At 41.0% G+C, this 26,450-nt stretch overlaps 1 protein-coding gene across 1 annotated transcript; it reads right to left on the reverse strand.

The window, feature by feature from the left end:
- Positions 1-16,618: 16,618 nt before the first annotated feature.
- Positions 16,619-25,905, reverse strand: LOC306753904 (sodium- and chloride-dependent GABA transporter 2-like; the record flags this gene model as incomplete). Its single annotated transcript, XM_079237818.1, has 14 exons — positions 16,619-17,118; positions 18,760-18,930; positions 19,280-19,380; positions 19,562-19,664; positions 20,220-20,357; positions 20,460-20,572; positions 21,431-21,555; positions 22,385-22,488; positions 22,591-22,725; positions 23,912-24,044; positions 24,381-24,468; positions 24,850-24,990; positions 25,309-25,443; positions 25,713-25,905. 14 exons carry the CDS (start codon positions 25,903-25,905, stop codon positions 16,966-16,968), a joined length of 1,833 nt encoding a protein of 610 aa, XP_079093944.1. The 3' UTR covers positions 16,619-16,965.
- Between the last annotated feature and the right edge of the window lie 545 nt (positions 25,906-26,450).

Here is a 26,450-nt window from a genome sequence, read left to right on the forward strand (position 1 = left end):
AAACTGACCTCCGTGGCCATGGCATACTTAGCGGAATGGAAACCAGTGGAAGATTCAAGGCACTAAAACTGTTTTACAATAAGAAGAAGGCTTCAGAGAAATATGTCTTTATGGAGACAACACTTTTTTTATGACTGATTTACTCATTCTAACTTTTATGTTTTAATATTCTTTTATCATTAAAAGTGTACATACTGTGTTCATTTTCTTAATTTCTGTGTCTGTGTACTGTTAATCAGAGTTTAAAGCATATTGCTATGCTTAAAATGGGATGGGTGTTGGTCAATCACAGGATCAACAACTATAAAGATAGTGAACGACAATAATAAGTATTGTAAGAGTATCGTAAAACACTGGTACAACTAGAAGCACATTGAGGTGTGTGTGTGTGTGTTCAATGATGAATATTTTAGAGACAAAAGGAGTATAATTCAGTGTTGCATGTCAGGGGACGATTACTGTTCCAACTATTTCCCCTCAAATACTCTTCGTTTTTGAATTTGCATAAATGACCCTCGCTCATTCTTGAAATAGAATGGTGCACTTAGGCTCTAAATATTTTGGGCCCTCTGCAGTCAAAGACATAAAACAAAAACAAAATATGAGACAGTGACGATAGAACTGGTAAGGTTCATCAATATCGTCCGATATTATGCTGTTCTTATGGGCGGCATTATTTCTACAGCGTTAGTTAGCCTGATAGATAAAGGGTCCTTATTAATCCGAAGTACTAAGATACACATGGTCGACCTGCAAACAAGTGCACGTGACAGTTCAGTTCCTAAACAGTGCTTTCTGTATTCTTATATTATACCTTGTATGACTCTTTCCTCTTTAGGTTAAATGAGGTATGTTTCACCCCGCCCAAGGCCAGACCAGGCATGCTTACCTTGAACAAAGACAAGCCATTGTATCTTGCTTAATTACAATCCAACCTGGGCCCTATTTCTCGTACTTGGCTAAACAAAGTCAAGCAAATGTCTTAATCTCCATCTTAAATTAGCGAGATGATTGACATCAGACTATCTGGGTTTCTTCACGGCTGATCCGCGCTGAAACGGTCTCGTTAATTCTAGCCAGACGTCAGTCATCTGGATAAATGCGCGCGCCCGCTCCTCTTCAGAAGGGATAATAATCGAGCACTGACACCACGATGTTAACAGTACAATGGCAAATAAACTCAGAGGAACCTCTTTATTTTTCTGATGAGAAGCAGGAGATGATCATGAAGGCATATGAGGAAGTCAATACCGTAGTCATTCACAGCAAACGCATTGCGAATATTCCAAAGTTGTTGCAACATTGTTGCCGTGAACGCAACTTTAACAGCGCCCGCTGCCAGACATAAGCGTCGCAAATATATCAGACAAGTTAAATACGTCAGTGTTGGGAAAATGTATCGGCTAATTTTAAGTGCTTCATCACCCAAATCAATCAGATTATATTTACGAATAAATATATACTTATGAGGATATATGTACTGTATGCGCGTATGAATCATGTACTATATATGTGTATATACATGTATGTGTAGATTACCATATAACTAGGAGTTTGAATATGGGTATATATGTATGTAGTATATATGTATTATTCATAATCAGAAATTCAATCAATTGAAGCAGTGAAAATAAATTGTGTGTGATTATCTGTATTCTTATCACGATCACCTTAATCATGTTCTACAATAATGATATGTATGGTGTACTAATAGCACTGTCATATAATTATGAGTGCTTTCAACACATCCATAAGTTTCTGAAAAGCTAAATAAACTTAAGAACAGCGGCATGCAGCGGCTGATAGTCTGTGTCTGAGACGGGCGATCAGCTTCACCTGTGGTGATCAATGTCCGCGGCTCGAGAAGCTCTCGTAAATAAATTATTTCTTGCCGTCAAAATCTATATCGCCGCGTGCAGGAAGTCATGATAATGTAAAGAATGGATCCTGGCGATCTGAAAGAACTCTCTCCCTATAAAACTAATATAACTAATATCGCTCCTTTATCATTGAGGAAGTGAGCTGCCTTTTTTGTCCGTGGGAGTGTCCAGCTTATCCAGTGAATTTCAGTAAGCCTGCCCGGGAGCAGGTTTAAATTTTTGGATGTGTTGCTATGGTGATTTATCTAAGCTTGCTTCGAGTAACCGAGAAAGCCAGACCTACGTCATCTTATCCTGACAATTAGCCCGCTAACTCAGTAAGCCAGGTACGAGAAATAGGGCCCTGCTCTAGTAGTAGTGGTAGGCTGGGCTTCAACATTTCAAACAGTGCTAAAAATATTTTTTTTTTTTTTTTTTTTGCTGTGTGTATATATATATATATATATATATATATATATATATATATATATATATATATATATATATATATATATATACACACAGCAAAAAAAAATATCTCTAAGAAAGTGCACTCAAACCTCTGAATATCTACTGTGTTTACCACTCAGATGTATTCACAGCATTGTTCCTGCTATCAACCTGCTATCAGACTGTTCTCCATAGACTAAATATCATTGTTTTCAGGAACTAAATAAGACCAATACCGAGAAGAAAATCTTTGGCCATGAGCTTATCATATCGGTTGTGTGATGAAGTTTAGCTTCTTTGTTTTAAAGACGGATTCAGAATATTGTGTAGAAAGCAGTCATTCTCACATTTGTAATGTATGAACGCTGTTCTCTTGGAGGAAAGTGTTTGTTTCTGGAAATAAAATAAGAAATGGATATTCAGTATATTATTTATTGTACAAGGTAAATACTGAGAGTAATGAAAAATACTTCTGGTAACATATAGGTATTCATACATATCCAAAAAATGTAAAGAGTGGACAAACTCTCATGTGTAATGTTTATGATGACTTTGCCTAAAAAAAAGAATATATAAATCTTCTTTTTCAGGTTGCTAACTATGGAGTTGGAGAACAATATGAGTCACCATGGCCTCAGATTTGGAGGTGCTGACTCTCATCCCTGCCGCTTCACACTCGGCTGCAAAACGCCCCAGTGAATGCTGGAGGTCACGGAACTAAATATGACCAATACCGAGGAGGCAAATAGGACCACATCATCCGCGAACAGCAGAGAGGCGATCACGAGACTCCCGAACCGGATCTTCTCCGCCCTTTGGCTGCGCCTAGATATCCTGATCGTGAAAGTCACGAACAGGACCGGTGCTAAAGGGCAGCCCTGGCGGAGGCCAACACCCATCGGGAACGTATCTGACTTATTACCGAGGATACGAACACAGCTTCTACTGCAGGCGTACAGAGACCGGATGGCCCGTGCCAAAGGGTCCGGCACCCCATACTCCTGCAGCACCCCCCACAAAAACCCCAGAGGGACCCGGTCGAAGGTCTTCTCCAAGTCTACAAAGCACATGTAGACTGGTTGGGCGAACTCCCAGAATCCCTAAAGTAGTCTTGCGAGGGTAAAGAGTTGGTCCACTGTTCCACGACCGGGACGGAACCCGCACTGTTCGTCTTGAATCTGAGGTTCGACAAGCGGTCGGAGCCTCCTTTCCAGCACCCTGGCATAAGCTTTTCCCGGGAGGCTGAGCAGTGTGATACCACGATAGTTCGAGCACACTCTCCGGTCCCCCTTCTCGAAGATGGGAGCCACCACCCCGGTCTGCCAGTCCATGAGCACTGTTCCCGACCCCCATGCAACACTGAAAAGGAGTGTCAGCTAAGACAGCCCAACAATGTCCAGCGCTTTCAGCATCTCAGGGCGGATCTCATCCACCCCTAGCGCCTTGCCACCAAGGAGCTTTTTGACTACCTTAGCGACCTCTGCCAGGGATATGGGTGCGACCACCTCAAAGTCTTCAGGCGCTGCCCCCCTCTCCACATGTTGGCCAAGTTTAGGAGTTCCTCAAAGTGCTCTTTCCACCGCCCGACGATGTCCCCAGTCCGGGTCAGTAGTCCCCCCCACCTCCGTGCTGAGAACAGCCTGGGGTAAGCCCTGCTTTCCCTTCCTTAGGACCCTCCGTGACGATTGGCACACATTAACATTACGGAGAACTGGAAAAAGTGGCCTCGTTTCGGGGCTTCCTAACGAACGTGTAGGAACCCTTTAAAAATAAGCGGGTTTCGCGGAGGGCCAGTTCGACCCTTCGACTTCGGGACGGGCAAACGCCGGGCAAATCGGACCGACGGAGAGCGCGTGGCGATTTTTGAAAGTGCGGTCGGAAAATTGCAATCTCGCACCCCGCCACCAGGGGGCGAGGGCTCAAAGACGATTGGGAACAAAAGTGACAATCGGGCCGTGACAATTGGCAACAAAAATGACGCTCGGGGTAGCCTGCCCTTAATTGTCACTTCTGTTCCAATTTGTCACAAGACTAATGGGAACAATAGTGACAAATGGGCTCTGACAATTGGGAAAAAAAGTGACATTCGGGGTAGCCTGCCCTTAATTGTCACTTTTGTTCCCATTTGTCTTATGACAAATGGGAATGACAAATGGGCACAAAAGTGACAATCGATGGCAGTGGCCGGCGGGTCGCGCGTAAACATTTTAAAGTGCCGTATCTCCTCCGCCGTTCCTCGTACAGCGTCCAGACGTAGATATCTCGGACCAGCGTTAAATTGTAAAAAATGGATAAAAAAAAATGCATTGGACAATTAGCATAAAATTCGGCCCACATTAATGTAGTCTAATTGTCATTTTGTAAGGAATCGATGATCCTTATAATTCAAAAAATGACAATTCGACTACATTGACATGGGCTCAATAGTTAGTGTAATTGTCACAGTCAGTGACAATTAGACTAAGTATTCGGCCCATGTTAATGTAGTCGAATTGTCATTTTGTAAGGAATCGATGCTCCTTATAATTCAGAAAATGACAATTCGACTACATTAACATGGGCTCAATAGTTAGTCTAATTGTCACAGTCAGTGATCCTTACAAATCAAAAAATGACAATTCAACAGTATTTTAATTCAAATTAATTACTTTAAAACCACTTAGAGATGTGCAGTCTTTTCCTAACCCACGAGGGGCTTCTCAACATACATAACCTGAAATCTGGGGCCAAAAGCTGCAAGTCAAAGGGTCCAAACACGGGTCCAAAGTGTAAAAAGTGACGAAAATAACCTCATATTTGTGTTTTTTTTTTTTACCAATGTAAGAATGTCCATAATATCTCAAAGGTAAGTGCTAAAGACTCCAGATTTTGCACAGACACTCTGGACATGACCTACAATGAGGTCATGAGGTGAAATTCCCTCCAAATCATTCACAAGAGGGAATTGGCTGAGTGCCAAACTCCCAAATTTACCCGAATTGTCACTGGCAGAATCTTTAAAAAAAGTCTTTTAATTCAAATTAATTACTTTAAAACAACTTAGAGATGTGGATTCTTTTCCTAAATTAAGAGGGGCTTCTCAACATAGATAGCATCCAATCTGGGACCGATAGCTGTAGTTGACATCTGGAAAAGTTACACAACATAGAGACATAGACATAGATATCTCGAATCAGCGTTAAATGGAGACCATTTTGGACCCAATACCTCAGGAACCATCTAAAAAACATACACTTGGACTTTGCCACGTGTGGCCGAATTTTCAATAAGGAATCAATGATCCTTATAATTCAAAAAATGACAATTCAACTACATTAACATGGGCAAAATACTTAGTCTAATTGTCATTTTGTTAGGAATCGATGCTCCTTATAATTCAAAAAATGACAATTTGACTACATTAACATGGGTAAAATAGTTAGTCTAATTGTCATTTTGTAAGGAATCGATGATCCTTATAATTCAAAAAATGACAATTCGACTACATTAACATGGGCAAAATAGTTAGTCTAATTGTCATTTTGTAAGGAATCGATGCTCCTTATAATTCAAAAAATGACAATTCGACGACATTAACATGGGCAAAATAGTTAGTCTAATTGTCATTTTGTAAGGAATCGATGATCCTTATAATTCAAAAAATGACAATTCGACTACATTAACATGGGCAAAATAGTTAGTCTAATTGTCATTTTGTAAGGAATCAATGCTCCTTATAATTCAAAAAATGACAATTCGACTACATTAACATGGGCAAAATACTTAGTCTAATTGTCAGTCAGTGACAATTAGACTAAGTATTGTCTGATTTACAACTTTTTTCCATTTCCAGAGCCCTGGTTCTCTAAGTCCCAGGCCCCTGGTTATCTAAGAACCCCAGAGCCCTGGTGATCTAAGTCCCAAGCCCCTGTTTTTTTTCTAAGTGCCCAGAGCCCTGGTAATCTAAGTCACAGGCCCCTGCTTTTTCTAAGTGCCCAGAGCCCTGGTGATCTAAGTCCGAGGCCCCTGGTTATCTAAGACCCTCAGAGCCCTGGTGATCTAAGTCCCAGGCCCCTGGTTATCTAAGACCCTCAGAGCCCTGGTGATCTAAGTCCCAGGCCCCTGGTTATCTAAGACCCAGACCAGGTCTGCTAAGTCTGGTCCTACAGGGGCTCCTGATGACTCAGCTGTACCCAGACAAGGAGCACTAAGTCTGGGTACAGGTCTGAGACATGCATGGGAGTCCTGTTCACTTTGGTGGGACCTGGACCAGGTCTGCTAAGTCCCTCATAAAGGTCTTGGTCCTACAGGGGCTCCTGATGACTCAGCTGCACCCAGCCAAGGAGCACTAAGTCTGGGTACAGGTCTGAGACCTGCATGGGAGTCCTGTTCACTTTGGTGGGACCCGGACCAGGTCTGCTAAGTCCCTCATAAAGGTCTTGGTCCTACAGGGGCTCCTGATGACTCAGCTGCACCCAGCCAAGGAGGACTTGGTCTGGGTACAGGTCTGGACCTGCACGGGGGTCCTTATCACTTTGGTGGGACCCGGACCAGGTCTACTAAGTCCGTTATAAAGGTCTTGGACCTCCAGGGGGGGGGGGGGGGGGGTCTCATTGACTCAGCTGTACCCAGCCAAGGATACCATTCAGTCTGGTAGCGATAGGGGGGCTTCTCAACATAGATAGCATCCAATCTGGGACCGATAGCTGTAGTTGACATCTGGAAAAGCTACACAATGAGACATAGATATCTCGAATCAGCATTAAATGGCGAACATTTTGGATCCAATACCTCAGGAACCATCTTAAAACACACACTTGGACTTTGCCACGTGTGGCTGAATTTTCAATAAGGAATCAATGATCCTTATAATTCAAAAAATGACAATTCGACTACATTAACATGGGCCAAATACTTAGTCTAATTGTCAGTGGCAATTGACAATTAGACTAAGTATTTGGCCCATGTTAATGTAGTCGAATTGTCATTTTGTAAGAAATCAGTAATCCTTATAATTCGTAAAAAAGACAATTCAACAGTCTTTTAATTCAAATTAATTACTTTAAAACCACTTAGAGATGTGGATTCTTTTCCTAAATTAAGAGGGGCTTCTCAACATACATACCCTCAAATCTGGGGCCAAAAGCTGCAAGTTAAGGCCTCCAAAACAGTCACGTGTAACCTTTGACCCCAATTCCTTCTGTTTTTTTGACAAGTGTAAAAATTGCAATAATTTCCTAAATATTCATTTTTAAACTCCCATTTTTCTCACAGACACTCAGGACAGTGCCTACAATGAGGTAATTGGGTTAATATTGTTCAGATTGAAGGTCATTTTTTTCTAAACATGTCAGAGCTTAGCTTTCTTCTTTAAAGGTGTGGCCACTATCAAATGGGTTCCAACCATGTACTTTATACCACTCTAGCCCTTAGCCACGCTGCGTGGGAGTGGTTTAAAAACCCAAAAAACACCCAAATTCACACTTTCAAAGGTGAAAAACTCACCTAGAAAAAGGTCCAAACTGCTTGAAACTTGGTGGGAACATTGCTCCGGAAGCCTTAAATGACATACTAAAAGCACAAGTCTCTAGACCCTCTAGAAAGCTAACTTCCGGTAGCAGCATGCTAGCTACTTAAAACTAACTGGCCCTAGTAGAGCGTCCTCTGTTGTCCACCATACTCTAGTTTTGTGCAAAAAAGTGTTTTTGCACAAAAAAGTGTTTTCAAGTGCACCCAGCAAAATCTCACTCGAGTCGAGAAAGGCCTCTGAAAGGCCTTTTTCAAAAAATGCACTTTTGAAAATGACCCAATTGTCACAGACAGGGACAATAAGACTAACTATTTTGCCCATGTTAATGTAGTCAAATTGTCATTTTTGAATTACAAGGATTCTTGATTCCTTACTCAAAATGAGCTCAATCGTCACAAATGGTCCCATACGGCAGTCAATTTTAAGAATGGTCATAATATCTCACAGATTTGTTCTAAAGACTCCAGATTTTGCACAGACACTCTGCAAGGGGCCTACAATGAGGTCGTGGGGTTGATATTGTTCAGTTTGAAGGTCATTTTTTTCTAAACAGGTCAGAGCTTAGTTTTCTTTTTCACGTTGTAGCCACTCCCAAATGGGGCCCAACCATGTCATTTATACCACGCTAGCCCTTAGCATCGATGCGTGGGAGTGGTTTAAAAAAAACCAAAACACCCAAACTCACACATTCAAAGGTCAAAAGCTCCCTTAGAAAAAGTTCCAAAGTGCTTGAAACTTGGTGGAACCATTGCCCTGGATGCCCTAAATGACATACTAAAAGCACAAGTCTGTAGACCCTCTAGAAAGCTAACTTCCGGTATCAGCATGCTAGCTAGTTAAAACCAACTGATGCTTGAAGAGAGTCCTCTGTTGTCCACCGTACCTGATTTAAAATATTAGTTTGGAATAATAACAAATTTCCAACCTTTTCAAGCTTTTCAAGGTCATTCAAGGACTTTCAAGGACTTTCAGATGATTTGAGGAATATTTGTTCCAATTGGCACAAATGGCCCTAAACGTCACAATACACTCCCACATTTGCATGAAACAAAATACTTTAGTCCTATTGTCAGTATAGTTCCAATCTGTCACAGGATCAATTAGTTGTAAAATGTCGCCCCCCGCAGGATTTCGTAGTTCAACACACCTTCATGCCCCATTTGTCATTCGTGTAGCCAATTGTCAGTTTTGTTCCCGATCGGCGCCATGTAAATGTGTTCCATTTGTCATATTTTCCCAATTGTCAAATATCGAAGACACCGTGTCACATTTTTCACAATTAGCACTCGGCCCAATGCAAAATGGCTGACAATTAGCACATATTTTGGCCAGTTCCCTTGCTGAGCCGTCGGATGGTTTGCCAGAACCTCCTTACCCTCCTTACCGAAAGTCCAACCGAAAGGCCAACCGAAAGTCCTTCTCCATGGCTTCCCCGAACTCCTCCCATGCCCGAGTTTTAGCATCCGCGACCACCGTAGCTGCAGTCCTTCTGGCCTGCCGGTACCTCTCAGCTGCTTCAGGAGACGCCTGGGCCAGCCAGGCCCGAAAGGCCTCCTTCTTCAGTTTGACGGCTTCCCTCACCCCTGGTGTCCACCACCGGGTTCTCGGGTTTCCGCCACGACAGGCACCGATGACCTTCCGACCACAGCTCCGAGCAGCCGCGTCCACAATAGAGGCTTTGAACATGGTCCACTCGGATACCATGTCCCCAGCCTCCCTTGGGATGTGTGAGAAGCTCTTCCGGAGGTGGGAGTTGAAGACCTCCCGGACAGGATCTTCTGCCAGACGTTCCCAGTTCACCCTCACTACACGTTTGGGCTTGCCAGGTCTTTCTAGTCGGTTCCCCCGCCATCTGATCCAACTCACCACCAGGTGGTGATCAGTTGACAGCTCTGCTCCTCTCTTCACCCGAGTGTCCAAACATACGGCCGCAGATCAGATGATACGATTACAAAGTCGATCATTGATCTCCGGCCTAAGGTGTTTTGGTACCAGGCACACTTATGAGCCACCTTATGCTCAAACATGGTGCTCGTTATGGACAAACTGTGGCTAGCTGGGGGCTCGTGAGTATGCCCACTCCCGCCCGGCGCCTCTCACCCTGGGCAACTCCAGAAAAAGACAAAGTCCAACCCTTCTCCAGTAGCCTGGTTCCAGAGCCCATGCTGTGCGTGGAGGTGAGCCCAACTATATCTAGCTGGTACCGCTCCACCTCCTGCGCCAACTCCGGCTCTTTCCCCGCTAGCGAGGTGACGTTCCACGTCCCTAGAGCTAGTCTATGCTGCCGGCGATCGGCTCACCCAGGCCTCCTGCCTGGCCCGCCGCCTGGTCTACATAGCACCCGACCCCGATAATTCTCCTTGAGAGTGATGGGTCCACAGGGTGAAGTTGTATTAAGATCACTGTAAATGAATGTGTTAGCTTTTGTTTATGTTCAAGTCCAGTGTCCGATAGGCCTACTCTATTATTATGAGGAGTCCATTATGATTATACTATCCCACCAACACAACTTAACCTTTTTATATTTGTTTTTAAAAATATATAAAAATAAAAAAAACATTATAGCCACAATGTCGTCTTGAATTGAATAGCTTATACCATAATATTATCTTTCTTGCCTTCATGTGTCCAAACTTAACTTTTACACTCTAAGATGGTAAATGTTAACAATTATCCCGCGGGCCGGACTGGACCCCCTAGCGGGCCGTATGTTTGACACCCCTGGTCTAAATCCTCATATGAATATTACTGCCTCCTCTCTCCTACTTCTTCCTGTACCGCTCATTTTTCTGACCTTTTATTGAAATTCCTTAAAAAGCATTACCTCGTTGTCTCTTCCTTCCCCTACCTCTGCCACCTTTCCTTTATCTGTGCTTGATTGCACTCTCCACTTCTGTGTTACTAAAGGTAACTGTTATGTAAGTGTGGTTATTTTTTGTGTCTTCTATTGCAAATTGATCTGCTCATTCATCTCCTTACTTCCTGTATGTGCTAGTATCCATAAAATATCACACTCAGTTGTTATCTTGTATAATGTCTGTTTTTATTCTAGCAACATATCTGGTCTGCTTGTCAAACAGCTGTATATCTCGCCTGCATTTCCCTGCTGTAAACTGATTAACTATCCATCTTTTAAATAGTCTGTGACCTTTACACTATATAGATCCAAGCTGTGTTCCCTGTGTGTGTTTCATGTGCGTTACATCTGGGATCCATCTATCCAAATATTTCTAAATCACCATTTATTCTTGCATAATGGACCTGTGGGGTAGAATACACAAAATGACAGCAAATGATGAATGGCCATGTCATCTCTGGATACCCCTGACATAATTAACTGACTTTATGATTAATACATCTTCTAAGACAATTATTAAGTGCTTTATCTTATGTTTGAGTTATTATGTGCATTATGTTTGAAGTTGTATTTTTAACTTAGGTGACAAATGTAACTTGTGTCATACAAGCATTAATGTAATTACATTGCTGGGTAGCTAGCTGGCAGCTGCTTGCTGGATGACTGAGAAACTTTGGAGACAAATCCCGAAGAAGGATTTCTTGGACATAATATTGTTGTGAGTTTTGTTCGCCATCCTCCATTAATATGCTATTAGAGGCCGCTCTTTATTTTACCTTTACTCACACTGGGTTGTGCAAATACGGACTTGGAATTGTTTATTGTCTCTCTTCATACATGATGTGGAAGTGCTTCAGGACGTCCTTGATCTATATCATAAATGTAACTTATCTTATATAAACAAGTCAGAAATAAAATAAAACTGTTAAATTGTTATATCAAAACATTTCAGACCGTATGCCTCAGTTAGCTCAAAGGAGCTTGCTATTTAAATCACATACCACTCATCAATAGCAATAATTATAAAAATGTTTCCCCTAATGAAATTACATATCAATTACAATACAAACACTTGTAATTTAATTAGTCTTGTGTGGTAGGAAAATGCAACTGGTAATTGAATGTAACGTATTTGTGGTGGAGATTTTATTTAGAAGGTATTATTCTTAAACATGTGGACCATTTGGTGAGGTCAGTTCGCCCAGACTGAACCGAGCCATCCTTGGGATGATAGCAAGGGTATCTTCCTATTGTTTTGGATTCCTCTGTTTTCTTGTTTTCTTCCTTTTGGCTATCACTTTTCCTTTCTCAGGGCCGCGACAAAGTGGCAGGCGCCAGCTGGGTGACGTGGACGGTAGTGATGTGTCCTTTCGTGTCGAGGCTTCGATGCGCGTGTCGAGTAATCCAGGTAGATTTTGGTGAAGCGCGTATCGAGGCTTGTCTCGATGACGTATGTGGTGACGTTCGAAGCCTCGCGAGCCGCCCGCACCACGTGACTGATTCAGAAAATGGTTTGTGTGTTTGCCGTGCGAATTGAAATATAAGGGACAGCGAAACTCAATGGATTTCCCCCTTCCTCTCTGTACCAGCTTCATGTGTGTCCGTGAAAGGGTATTTTATAAAGCAGGCTAAATAGTCTCAAAAAGCCCAGCACTGTGGAAAAGTTCTTATTTTCACTTAAAGAATTGTACTCATCAACATGGACTAGCAGAGCCGAGGCTCGAAACACCAATGCTCTGACTGAAAGTCGGATATTCTAACCACTCACCCACAGTCACATCACAACCCTCTCCCAATTTGTTTCGAGTTTTGATTTTGACCCCGCCATTATATCATAAAGATAGACACAATAATAATAAGTTAATAATTGATGTATTGGCGTCACAAACATAATTTATTCAATTTAAAGCTTCACACACCAAAGCCATGGTGTCGTTATGATCACTCTGCTTGTTTTACATGTATTGTCCACTTGGTGGCGCAGTAGAGCAGATGAAGCTCTATGAAGCTTCGGCACATGAGCGAACCAATTGGATGGAAAGCTTTAATGCTTCAGGAAGCTTCATCTCGCCATCACTAGTGGACGGTCCCCTGTCTGCACGTGGACTCTCTCCTATCTACACGCGGATGGCAGTGTGGGGAGGGGAAAGGGGAGAGGGCAACCATTTCAAAAATAATTGTTGATGTATAAAACTTATGTGAACCATTTTTCCGGGTCAGACCTCTGAACCATTTTGTGGGGAAGAGCTCTGCCCATTCAGCTGAATGTTTTACTAGTTTCTGTTTAATAAATACTTAAAGACATTTAAGTGTTTCACATCGCATTTGCTTTCCACTGAAGGAATTTTGACAAGTTACATTTTCCATTACAGTATTCATATCAATAATCTGATCAAATGTGTTATCCAGTCACCGATACTAGGTTAATGCGAATCATTTTGTCCTTTAAATAGCAGGGAAAGAAAAGTTCACACTTTGTAGAGAGAACAGCTTTATCGTGGGAACAGAGTGTGCATGAGGTAGGGAGCGGTCAGAAAACATCATATGGAGTCTCAAATGATGATGGTCTCACATATAGTATAAAGGGATGTCTGATGGAGGGGCTAAAATATATATTATCATACTGGAACAGAAAGTTTGTAGCCTGTTCTCATGCACAACTCATCCCATGTTGTGAAAGAATGACAGTATTGTGTTTCGTCTCAGTCGTTTTGTGGCTTACTTGGGATGAGACTGCAGCATAGGAAGCACAGGCGCCTGGGTGGAAGCAGCGGGAGGATAGCTAAAGGAGCAGATGTGTGTCGGTGTAGGATTTCGAATGTGTAAGAAATGTGTGCACATGACCGGCGGCGTAAATCAGAGAAAGAGTTGAAAAGAAGGCCGGTGATTAATCAGATACCCTTCGTGCATAATTCAGCAGGGATGCTTGAACTCGAGGCTCTCGAGGTTTAGGTCAGGTACGTCACACAGAGCTCCGCCGAGGCAAAGGTATACAGGGATGTGTCGTCCTGTGGTAAAGTTAGTTGATCCTGAGACTTTTTATACAAAAAATAAGGTCCAATATTAATCACGGTCTTATGGCCTTTGTCAAATCCTTTGTTCCTAACTTTACCAATTTTAGCTTTTTTACTTCCTCCCCCTTCCTTCACTGAAATCTCCATGTTGACTTAAAGCTCTCCATATTTTAGTCTTGATCTTTCTGTCATGAGGCTGTTTTATGCTGTTATTTCCATGTACTTTGCGTGTTCACTTGGGTCGTGCAATCTAACAAATTCTTTGGTCATTCACCTGCATGTCTTTCTCTGTAAAGACAGTATGTGTTGGAGCTTTTTTTAAAACAACCTTCAATCTGCCTGAAACGTTCGTTCTGTCCTATCTTCAACCCAAATGCCTGACGCGCCTGTTCAATGTTAAGTTCACATCTTATTTACAAATTATTGCGCATCAGACTCTCCACAAATGTAATTATATTATTTCCCTAACAACTTTCAGGCACAATCCTGTTGACTCTGCCGTGTTGCTGCAACACAATCCCTCAATAACATCTGTAGCTGTCAGGCAGCCAGGTCCTCTTTAACCTAGCATTTGTCTGTACATGTTCCTTCTCACTTGCACATTGGATGTCAACACAATGCTGTTATTTGATTAATTTCTCTGCAGCAAATTATAACTGATACTGACAGGTCACGAGAGATGAAATGATTGATGATAATAATAAGTGATGACTGACACAATCAAATGGGATTTCAATTTTTTTTAAAGGCCAAAAATGTTTGTCACGTTTAATGTAACGATGTCATCAAGACTCGGTGGAGATCCTTTTCTATTATTTGACCAAATGCCAAATGTCTTGAACTTATATTCAGCCAATGGAGAGTATTTGCAGGCAAATTCTTTTCCAGCACCTCACTTAAACACAATAATGGCCAGAGCTGAAATGTGCATTTAAAAGAATAAAAAAATAGATTAGCGGTTTGGTGGGTTCAAGGCTCTGATTTCTAGTGATGTGTCCTTTCGTGTCGAGGCTTCGATGCGCGTGTCGAGTAATCCAGATAGATTTTGGTGAAGCGCGTAGCGAGGCTTGTGTCGATGACGTATGCGGTGACGTTCGAAGCCTCGCGAGCCGGCCGTACCACGTGACTGATTCAGAAAATAGTTTGTGGGTTTGCCGTGCGTTTTGAAATATAAGAGGCAGAGAAACTCAATGGATTTCCCCCCTTCCTCTCTGTACCAGCTTCATGTGTGCCTGTGAAAGGGTATTTTATAAAGCAGGCGAAATAGTCTCAAAAAGCCCAGCACAGTGGAAAAGTTCTTATTTTTAATTTAAAACAATTGGACACATCAACAAGCGGAGCTGAGGCTTGAAACACCAATCCTCTGACTGAAAGTCAGATATTCTAACCACTGACCCACAGTCACATCACAACCCTCTCCCAATTTGTTTCGAGTTTTGATTTTGACCCCGCCAATATATCATAAAGATAGACACAATATTAATACGTTAATAATTGATGTATTGGCGTCACAAACATAATTTATTCCATTTAAAGCTTCACACACCAAAGCCATGGTGTCGTTATGATCACTCTGCCTGTTTTACATCTATTGTCCACTTGGTGGCGCAGTAGAGCAAATGAAGCTCCATGAAGCTCCGGTACATGAGCGAACCAATTGGATGGAAAGCTTCAATGCTTCAGGAAGCTTCATCTCGCCATCACTACTGATTTCTTTGCAAGCAGGAAAAAAGTGTTACATTCTCTGGCTCCATATGTATCTCTTTATTATGAGGACATTTCGTCCCTCGGGCCTTCTGCCAGATCCACAAAGAATGATTTTGTTTTCAAAACCACTGGAACATTTTGAGCGTTTTCATGTGGATATGCACATGTAAAGCTATATTCACACTGAACAAACAGCCCTTCTAAGGCCTCCTGGCTCTCTGCTAAACTCACAAGGTCAACTTTAGTTCAGTTAAAAAATATCTGCTCTTTTTTACGCTTATATACCAACATTGGCAAACTTGAACATGTTTTGAGTTATTCTAGGGGTCACATTTCTTCAGTTTTGGTATAAACTCCAGACTCATTTCACTCACATTTCTTCACACCTACACAGTTTGGGCCAGGTTTTCACCTTGCAATCAGTTAAACTCACAGTTCAGTTTGAAAATTCAGCTCTTTTTTTAACGCTACACCAACATTATTCTTAAGGTCACATTTTTTTTTGTTTTAATATAAACTCCACACTCATCTCACTCACACTTACTGTGCACAGTTTTAGTTTTAGAACAGTATAGCCTATCTAATGTGATTGCTGTTGATGTGACTGCATTGTTCACACCCAAAAGGAATGTGGGTAGGTTTACAAAACAAGCAGACCTACTGGAGCTGGAATATGTACTGGATCACATGGGGACACGATTGACTGGGTAACTTGGCACCATGAACATATTGGGGGGGGCAACAGAAAGGAAGAGCACTGCTGTTCCAATTAACACACTGATTCATTGAGGTGGGAAGTATTCTCAAACTAAAAAACATTCTTCATGCATGTTTTGTTGTAGTTCTCACACACACCCTTTCAAAAGGGTGTGGATCTCACACATCCGCTTGTCCCCTGGAGCTAAACTGAACTCAGTCCAAAACTTTAATCAGTTTTGAGTTATTTGTTTGCCCTGGATTTTTTGTCACACTATATAGGCAGGTTTTTATGGCCAGTGATATCACTGCGATTATAACGTTTCACTAAAACGCTCCCAAGTACGGTACACACACATATATATATATATATATATATATATATATATATATATATATATATATATATATATATATATATATATATATACACACACACACACACACATCTTCCACACACAAGATGAGGTTACCAACTTCACTGAATGAAAAGCTTAAAAGAACATAGCCAGTATGTGTTTTAGAATACAGAATGTATCATGTACAATCAAACAGCTCAAGTTACAACAAAAAGGAGGGAAATCATAAAAAAACACATTCAAATGCAACATGTCAGTCAGTGATCAACAAACTGACCTTTGAGATCTAAGCATATGTGTAAGCTTTAAATTGTGCATGTATTGTACCTCAGAATGAAGCAAAGACATGTTCTTTTGAAACAAAATACATCTTTACCAAATGTGACAGTTTCATGATTTCTGCCAAATGATATGGAAAAAAAAATTACATGAAAGAAGAATAGTCTGTAACTATCTTTGCTGGCTACAGTACAGAAACAAAATAAATGTTTTGGAATGACTTCTCAATGTCGTATTACTCATGATTGACTACTACGGTTTGTGCTCCCTGAGTGAGTTCTCCATTTTGGAATAAAGGTTTGAGCTCTGTAAGGGCAGTGGCCCCCATTGTGGGAAAACGTTTTTGATCCAAGGCAAAGTCCACAGGCTGGCAGAGCAACAAGAATCGCTGAGGGGAAAAAAAGATTCAAAAGTGATGTGAAATTCAGTTGAGCTGAGGATGAAACACATTGCATTTTTCATTACTTTGTGCATAACCAGGAGTGATGCTTTGCACCATTACTCCTTTATGTCTGCATGATGATAGTGTACGGTACAATTATTCTGCCTTTTAAAAGTATTTTTCACATAATTATATTTTGCATCGATGTTTTAAGATTGTATAATTAAGTTCCACCTTGGAATGAAAGGACTGCTTTGCAGCACTCAAGTATAATTTAATCATATGAAACATTAAAAAACAGTGATATTCTTGCACCCAACCGATGCGATATACTAAAAGGTCCATTATAATACGGGTAGATGAAATCAAGCATTCTGATTGGTTGAGAAGGAATCACAGGGTGTACGTTAATTGAGCCATAATGTACTGTACGCCTGTTTACATTTACCAGAGCGTTCCATATCATTGCGCACTCAAAATAACAGGTAGATTTTGCACGACCGTTAGTTGTCATTTCAAACAACATGTTTCGTGTAAACTTTGATATTTTGGGGGGAATGACTTTTGATGAGAATGGCAGCGGTGAATAATGGGGGCGAGGAGAGCAGATACCGCTCTGAGCGAGCAGACTAATTAGTCGTAGTTAAAACCAGAAACTAAGATGAGGAATGAAAAGGGTTTGATCACAAAAGCGTGATGATTCCCAGTGAGAGATAATCACCGTCGGTAATTTCCCGACGCGAGGCCTTTCAACCGGCCTGGTCAGTAAATCACAGACTCTCTCTTTCTCGTGTGTGTGTGTGTGTGTGTGTGTGTGTGTGTGTGTGTGTGTGTGTGTGTGTGTGTGTGTGTGTGTGTGTGTGTGTGTCTTTCCCTAGCAACCGCCACACATACGGGACTATTTTCTCTATCACTGAAATGCGATACACAACGTTTAGTGGCTACAACTATTTTGTGCTGAAAGGCAGCTTAATATTTACTTACTATTAATAATGTCGCAGGTAACCGTATTATAAAAGCAATAAGGTAAACTCGAGGCAGTACCGTATCAACAATAATGTACTGTTCAAAGGTTTGCTAACAACACCCTTGAACTGTACATTATTGACGATACAGTACTGCCTCGAGTTTACCTTATTGCTTAAGTAAAAAGCTGCTCTTTGTGCATCTGTGCAATAAGGGAAGAATGAGGTGAGATTCTATATTTTTGCTATTGTCGACAAACCCATATGAAAAGCCCCAAACCAACAATGTGTGTCCATCTTTTCATTACTTTCCAACTCGATGGATATCAGCCTCAAACCATTAATTCCACCTGCAGATGTTTTCAGAAAATCATTAAAACATGTTTTAAAGTGCAATAATTTCCGAAAGCAGCTGGGCACTGTTGTTTTAAGCAAACATTACTCAATTAAAAGTAACTATTGCAATTGCAACATGTGTTTTTCAAGTAATATAATCCCACAGATGTTTTCTGCAAACTGCTCTTAAAATACAAGAACCTCCAATAATGCTCAGAACCTCTTCTTTAACTGCCAACAAACACAAAATAACCATAATCTTTATCAGAGGTTAAAAGTTTTACCAAACATCAGTGAAAAGAAATGGCTAAAGCAAATCAGAGGGAAGCAAGAGGAGTATATTCACCTGTCGAAGAGGGCCTTTTTCCTGATTTATTTTGTAGACCATAAACAGAGGGATGAGGGAGAGGGAGACAGATGCTATGAACCAACCCAAGATGTTAGCCCAGAGTGGATAAACATAGCTGCTACTGAACTTCAGCGGGGTGTATTTGACGATGGAGAAGATGAAAGTGCCCTGGGATTAGAGGAGACAAAGTGGATTAGCGTGAAATGTTACAGCCTGTACTAACATAACTGTGGAACTCAAAAGACAAGACACCTACTTAAATAACTCTAACCTCAAACCTGTGAAGTTATGCTAGGAGGAATTGCAAATTAAACTAAAGATTCAAAAGGGGATGAAGTAAGACGGGTGCTTTACATATAGATTCTCCAGTTATTATTCATGTCTCTATTCTCGGCTGTGTACATTACCGGAGATTTATCTGCAATTCTCAGTGTGGTTGGTCCTCCTTTTCTGGAACAGTCAGTAGACAGATAGAAACATACATGGAAGAAATGTCAGTGAACGAAACGACTCTTACAAAACAGAAGGAGGGAGTGATGTAGCGCCAGCAGTACTTCATCAAAGGGTATGGACGATAACCAATCATGTCAGTGATGTTGCCATAAAAGCGCTCAGCACCTTGGGGAAAAGAAAAGATATTAGGTTAATCTAGACTTTAGAGGAATTTCTCAGCATATAAAAATGTCCATACCGTGGTTTTTGCCTTGTTGAAATAAATTGTTAGACAAGTTTCTCATCATTCGATTTTGGTCAAGAGGATAAAGACGTTGTGTGGTTGGTTGTGTTGTCTCTGACTTACCATAGACCCAGGCAATGCTGACAGACTGGAAGAGGGAGAGGATGAGCAGGGTGGTTCCGCTGCAGACATGATGGTCCAACAGGTGGAGCAGGTACATCCCTCCCTGAACACAAGGGCAAAGGTAACCGCTACAACAGCAGTGAAGCAGTGCTATTTCACTGGAGGAAAGAATATAGATTCAAAGGAGTAGAAAGAAATTCACGCTTATTAGCTTTCTTGCTAAGAGCGATATGTGCGATGCTTAAATCTGAAGCTTGAGCCAGTAGTCGGTTAGTTTAGCTTAGCATAAAGTATGCAGCCACTGCCTCCTGGCCACGAAATAGTTCAGCACATAATCCCCCGTAACCCCCCCCCCCCGACAAATTTGTGTTTATACGCATGTGAAATACAATATGTTGAATTGTGCACGTTAGAGGTGCTGGTGAATATTTTATTATCAGACAGAGCCCTTTGTTTTTATCCTCTTTTCATTTACTTTGTGTGTTATTTAAATTGACTGATTTATTTTGGGGTTCTAGTCTTTTTTTTGCATTTACTTTCTCTGCTTTGTGTAATAATTTACAAGTTTATAAAGCACATGAAGTGCGTCATAAATAATATATTAGAAAACATTGAGAAAGGATTTTTCCAACTGTCTAGCTCGAAGAACTGTACACACCTCAGTGACCAGAGAGAGTCCCAGCAAACAGCAGACACTGCAGATAGCCAGTAGAACCAGCTCGCGTCTAAAACCTTGGCGCAGGTAAGTCGGGAACAAATCTGTCAGTGATGTCATGAGACACTCCAGACCAACAAACTGGAAGGAACCAGTGGGAGGAAAGATGATCAGTGCTTCGTTTATTCATGCGTTCATTCATTAATTCCTCTGTTTATTCATTTAGAGATGTTCGGCCGGTACCTGACTGTCCAATCCCAGCAGAATAATCATGAGGAAGAAACACACCGACCACACCTGAGGCAGGGGCATCATGGCTACAGCACGTGGGTAGACAATGAATGCCAAGCCTGGACCTACACAAAAATAAATTAAAAGTCAAAATACTGTCATTTGAATGTTTTTCATATGATGGAATTTGAAGACAAATTTTGACCTGATGACACACGCAGAACACATAACCTCTCCCAAGGTTTACACCCGCAGGAGATAACAAACTCTGTCCATCTACTATGAAACTAGCTGAATTGTTGGCATTAGTGTTAATATCAGATTTAATTACGTTCTTTTCCCCAAATGGGAGGTGTCGTCGCTGTTGGAAGGTCCAGATTTTCTGGCTGCCAGCAGCAAAGCAGTCACAGGAGTCAATGAAGCTAAACTGTGTGTTCAGTGTTTTACGTTTGTTTCAAATGGGAATCATGATTGATGGTTGACGCTTTGATTCAGCTACAATGCGAGTAGCAGATCTGTTGATGCAGTTATAGTTCTGAGCGGTTGCCAAAATAACAACATAAATCATTAATTAATTTATGATTGATAAAATGAAGGTCATGATTAATAAGAAAACTGACTCATTCATCTTCTTCTTTTTTTGCCTTTAACTTTGCTTGCTAGTTAACATGAATCATGCTCACTTGGTATGAGTAATGTAATACAAGAAAAAAAGACAAATCAAAGGAGAAAAAAAGATGACAGAATAAGGTATGCGCCTGTCAGTAAGCTTCTTAGCTTGAGAAGATAAGATAGAAGGGATAAGGATAAAGAAACAGGGCATAACTTGGCACAGTTTCCACGTTTCAACAGGTAGTGTCAGGGAACAACGGTGTCTGGCAATTTATAATACAAGCTCCCCGAAAAAGCTGCACAGAAAATGTATCACTCTTTCACTCTTCTCTGCTCACTCTTTAGTTGAGTTTTGCTCGGTCAGTACTTGCCTGATTGAGCTACTTCAGAAATATCCACCCCTTGTTCGTTGGTCATGAAACCCAAAACGGAGAAAATGGCAAAGCCTGACACAATGCTGGTGGCACTGTTCAGGAGACACAAGTAGAAACAGTCCCTGGAAGAAAAATGAAAACAGTTCCAGAAAGGTGTAAGGAGTTCTCATTTTACTAGCTTGTGTTAAACGTGATCATCAGATCTTTTATATCCGTTGGAAGAAAAGTTTGTCTTGCATGACATTTCCCATAATCCTCATGTTATGTTTGTTCCTTTTCTGGTGTCGGTTTTAAGTGTTCATAAAGCAAACATAGAGCATAAATTATTTCCAGATGATGTGGGACATCTTTAACAAACTTCATTATTACAAGTTCTACACTTATTTTGGGGATTTCGGATGTATAGACCTGAAATAATACCGCTTGTCTTTCAGTATAAGAAATACAATTCACCTATTATTTTGACTAAAGTTAAGACTGAAAATCAAACTACTGATATGAAAGGACTTTAAAGGACAATCATAACAGACTATTTCTAAATTAACATTTATATTAAAAAAAATAGAATCTACCTAAAACAGGTGTGGGGAGTGTTGGGTGTTAATATGTAATCCCCCACATGAATATGTAAGCCCCACATTTACATCTGCTCATTGAACATTATGTTCAACGAGCAGATGTAAATGTGGGGCTTACATATTAATTCCCCATGGGCTGTCATTTTTCATGTCAATACAATTCAATGTACAATTCATTGTATATGTCCAAATGCCTAGTGTGGAGGCATACATTCCTTCAGTCAGTCAGATGAAATATACCATATTTCTGACTAGAGAATATTGTAATCGGGCAATGTTGCCATAAAAATTATATAAAGAACAAGAAACACTCACTTTTTCTACAGGGACATATTTCCAGCTGGACAGTTTGGACAGATTAGCCTGTGCTTACCTGTAACAGTCATTATTGTAGGTGTTGTAACTCCCAAGAGAGGTGAGGAATCCAAGGCCGATGGCATAGGAGAAGAAGATCTGAGTGCCAGCATCCATCCAGACCTGAAAATGTCAAACAAACAAGTGTGTTTATGTGCATGATGACTCTCTGTAGGAAAAAACACTCCAGTGGTTCTGCACCAAAGATCCTATGTGTGTACTTACCTGGGGATCTGAAAGGCGGGAGATATCAGGGTAGAGGTAGTAAGTGATCCCGTCGATTGCCCCCGGTAGGGTTACACCACGTATGAGCAAAACAAACAGCATAACAAAGGGGAAGGTGGCTGTAAAGAAAGCTGCCTGAAAGGAAAAAAGAAACAAAGACAGTTTTAGCCAGTTTGCACCAACCTACGGTGTAACAGGTCAGCAATATGATAGACATATTTGCTTAATACTTGCTTTTACTTTGGTTATCAAAGTAGTTGCCGATCAATTTCTCACCAACCCACTAATCAACTATTTTTTTCAGCACTCCTGGGGTGTATTGATCTTGAAACAATAACTTCTCAACATATGAGTGTAGATGGTTAATTAGGTAGTGGGCAGCTAAATATTGTAGTTAATTCTGTAGCATCTGATTTTAAACCAATACATTATTTAGTAAGACATGTTAAACTTGCACCAATTGGATGACTGCACCGTACATTAGCTTCAGCCACTGTACTGTTTTAATTCACGTGTGTTAGGCAACACTGGTCAGGCTTACATGAAACTATCTGTCTGAGTGTATTGGATTGTGATATTGTGAATATTTATTCTGGCCTTAAAGACACACCAAACTCCTCTTACCTAGCATGATCGCTTCCCTAACCCTAATCCTTGATATTCCCCCAACCAACTCTTTGCCACTTGTATGGTCAATTCAAAACTGTTCTGTTGGACATCACATATTTCCGTAGTGCTGACAGTTGCAGGATCATAAGTTAAGTATCAGATCTGATCCAAACTCCTGTAGCCTCAGGCCAAAACATAGCTCACTTGGTCCCATTTGTAATTTGCAGTTTGGGGTTCAAAATTCACTCTTAGTCTGACACCTCACCAGGCACACATTTTGCTTGGACGACCTTACCAGGGGCTCGTTACCCCCCCACGACAGAGCTCCCAGATTCACAGGTATACACACAAATCCCTCCACCATACAAAGGGGGATAATGTAACAACTGTGAGTAGTGGGTAATACAAAACTGCTGATGTAATAACCTGCAGAGACCTGGTAACAGTTGCTGGCAGTGGGGGCGCCAGCATGTGAAGGGCATTGTAAACAACATAACTATTTATGTTGGGAAGCCACTAAGCCAGTGAGAGATAATGTCCTATTGAACTAGATGGGCAGATGTTAGGTTTAATAATCATTTTAAAATAACTTGACTTTGATTTAAATAACTTGACATTCATGAAAATAATACTTAATTCATACGAGTAGGGGAAATTTGTACAAAAATATGTAAAACATGTATGAACGTTGTTCAGTCTTAAAATAACCAACCTTTCCTGTTGACTTGATGCCCTTCCAAATGCAGAAGTAGCAGATGACCCAGGTCAGGATAAGACAAAAGACCAGCTCCCACCTCAAGCTACCGACCTCCTCAATACCACTAGAGAGTTTCAAAACCCGGCGCCTGGACAGAGAAGGTACAGGGGGAGCAATGATGTGGGTGAGAGGGAGAGCAAAACATATAATTATAGGTGTAAGGGAAGGGTTAGAGGGAGACTGGAAAACTGAGCATCAGCATGAGATGGTGGGTGAGTCGGAACAATGATATAAGCTGCACTACATGTTTGAACACTTTCGGCAAGCTGTTGCATGCAGCTGGTGCACCCCCCCTGTCCCTCCTGGGCAGTGGCAGACCCAGTCAGGCTGTCTGACTGTTGAGAAAAGAGAAAGGGAGTGGAGGAGAAAGGAAAGGGATTGAAAGAAAAATTAGCATTCAATTCAACTTGTTTGACATGCTTACTCCCAGAACTCCACAACAGGAAGAGTGGTATTCAGTCTGGATGTCATGCTGAGGCTCAGATTTGGATGGTGGATGTCCAGACATGAGTCTAATATAAGAAAACAACATGCTGGGAGTAAACAAAGGCTCATTTTCAAAATAAAGGTGAACTTAAAACATGTTCTGTTGTGTCCCGAGATAATGACATGCTAATCATGAAAACAATTGTATTACCCTGAAAAAGCACCAAAAAAATGATCGGTGTTGCTCTTAAACTATTACTGCAAGAGTTACACATTACATCCCCAGCATTGTATATAACAACCACTGCCCCCCAACAACATTGCAGTAAAACGTGTTATCAAATCTGTACTTCCAACATCACCGCTAAGAGGAACGTCTTCATACAAATTATTGGGGTACTTTTATGAACTATATTTTTCACCTACGGGTGTCTGAAGCCCTCGCCAAAAGCTGGAGGACAGCGTACCTGTGTTCCAGTCGTGTCCGCATGTGGCCCAAGGCAAATCCGCGCTGAAGGATGAGAACAGGTAAAAGAACGCCCATGCAATAATGATAATATATGAGGTGGCACTGAATGTGATGATTAATTGACTGGCATAGCCCATGCCTGAAAAAAAGAAGAAAAAAAATAAATACAAGTGAGTTTTTGCGCACAGATAATATTCGCTTCAACTGCTGTCTTTTGGTTACAGAGTGACCTGTGCAACACGTAAATAACGTAGAACATAAACATTATAATATGATTAAAGAAAAAGCACAAATTACTGTATTCGCTCCAAGACAATCGGGTGAAAAAGGATATGGTCAAAAGGACTTCGTGCCTAATTACGGGCACCATTTACATCCATGTCCGCTTAAAAATATGACAAGCCACTTAAAAATTTAGCAACAATGTTTGCAAAGACACATAAGCCACTTTATTTACCTTGGAAAAGTGGACAAATCTTTCTCCAGCACGTGACACTTCCCTGGCTGGTGTATTGTCCTAAGGAAGTCTCAAGGAAGAATAAGGGGATTCCGCATGTAAACATGAACAAGATGTATGGTATGAAGAACACACCTGCAACAAAATGATTGTTTTACTTCCTAATGCACCAAACAATATATATATATATATATATATATATATATATATATATATATATATATATATATATATATACACGTATATATATATATACACGTATATATATATACACGTATATATATATACACGTATATATATATATATATATATATATATATATATATATATATATATATATATATATATATACACATATACATATATATATACATATGCAGCAACAGCTTCTTAAAATCACTCGCCTCCGCCGTTTCTGTAGCACAGGTATGGGAACCTCCATACATTGCCAGGTCCGATGATTGCGCCCATCACAGTCAGGATGAATTCGGCTTTATTCCCCCAATGACCCCGTCCCTCTAATTCGGTCGGAACCTCTGTCTTCTGTGGATGTTTGTTTGCCACAGAAACTGTGCAGGTGGCATCCTTTCCGTTCATGACAGTCTTTCCCTCCATTAAATCCCTTAACCGCGTTAGTTTCCTAGAATTACTTGGCAGCGCCCACTTTGCCTCGTACCCAAGACTTTAGGCTTTGACGGTTTGACGGTTCTACCTACCTACCGCACTTTCAGATAACTGCACCGCGTGAATGCACAGCTGAAGTGAGAATGCTGGCACGGAGAATGCGCAATACTGCCAGAAAGACGATCCGCCGTTGCGCCGGCTTTGTCTTTTCACTTTATTTAAACACTATACGTTGCAGATACGTATGGGCAATAGGGGAGGGTGTTAAAGGGGGCATACGTATGGATCCCTATCCAAACGTCATCGGGGAGTTGTTTGCCTTCCTTGGTTCTTTAACTCAGACAGCACTACACATGATTCAGTTCAGTATAATAACAATGTGATGAGAATCAAGCTTTAAGGATGACACAAGTAATGACGCATGCACTATAACATTCTAATAGTATATATTAATCTTTGATTTGTTTGTCTGGAGAAATCAACTAAAAGAGAAAACACCAACAATGTTGGAACTGACC

This window comes from Taurulus bubalis (genome assembly GCF_910589615.1).
Source record: "Taurulus bubalis genome assembly, chromosome: 2".
In the NCBI taxonomy this organism is placed as follows: Eukaryota; Metazoa; Chordata; class Actinopteri; order Perciformes; family Cottidae; genus Taurulus; species Taurulus bubalis.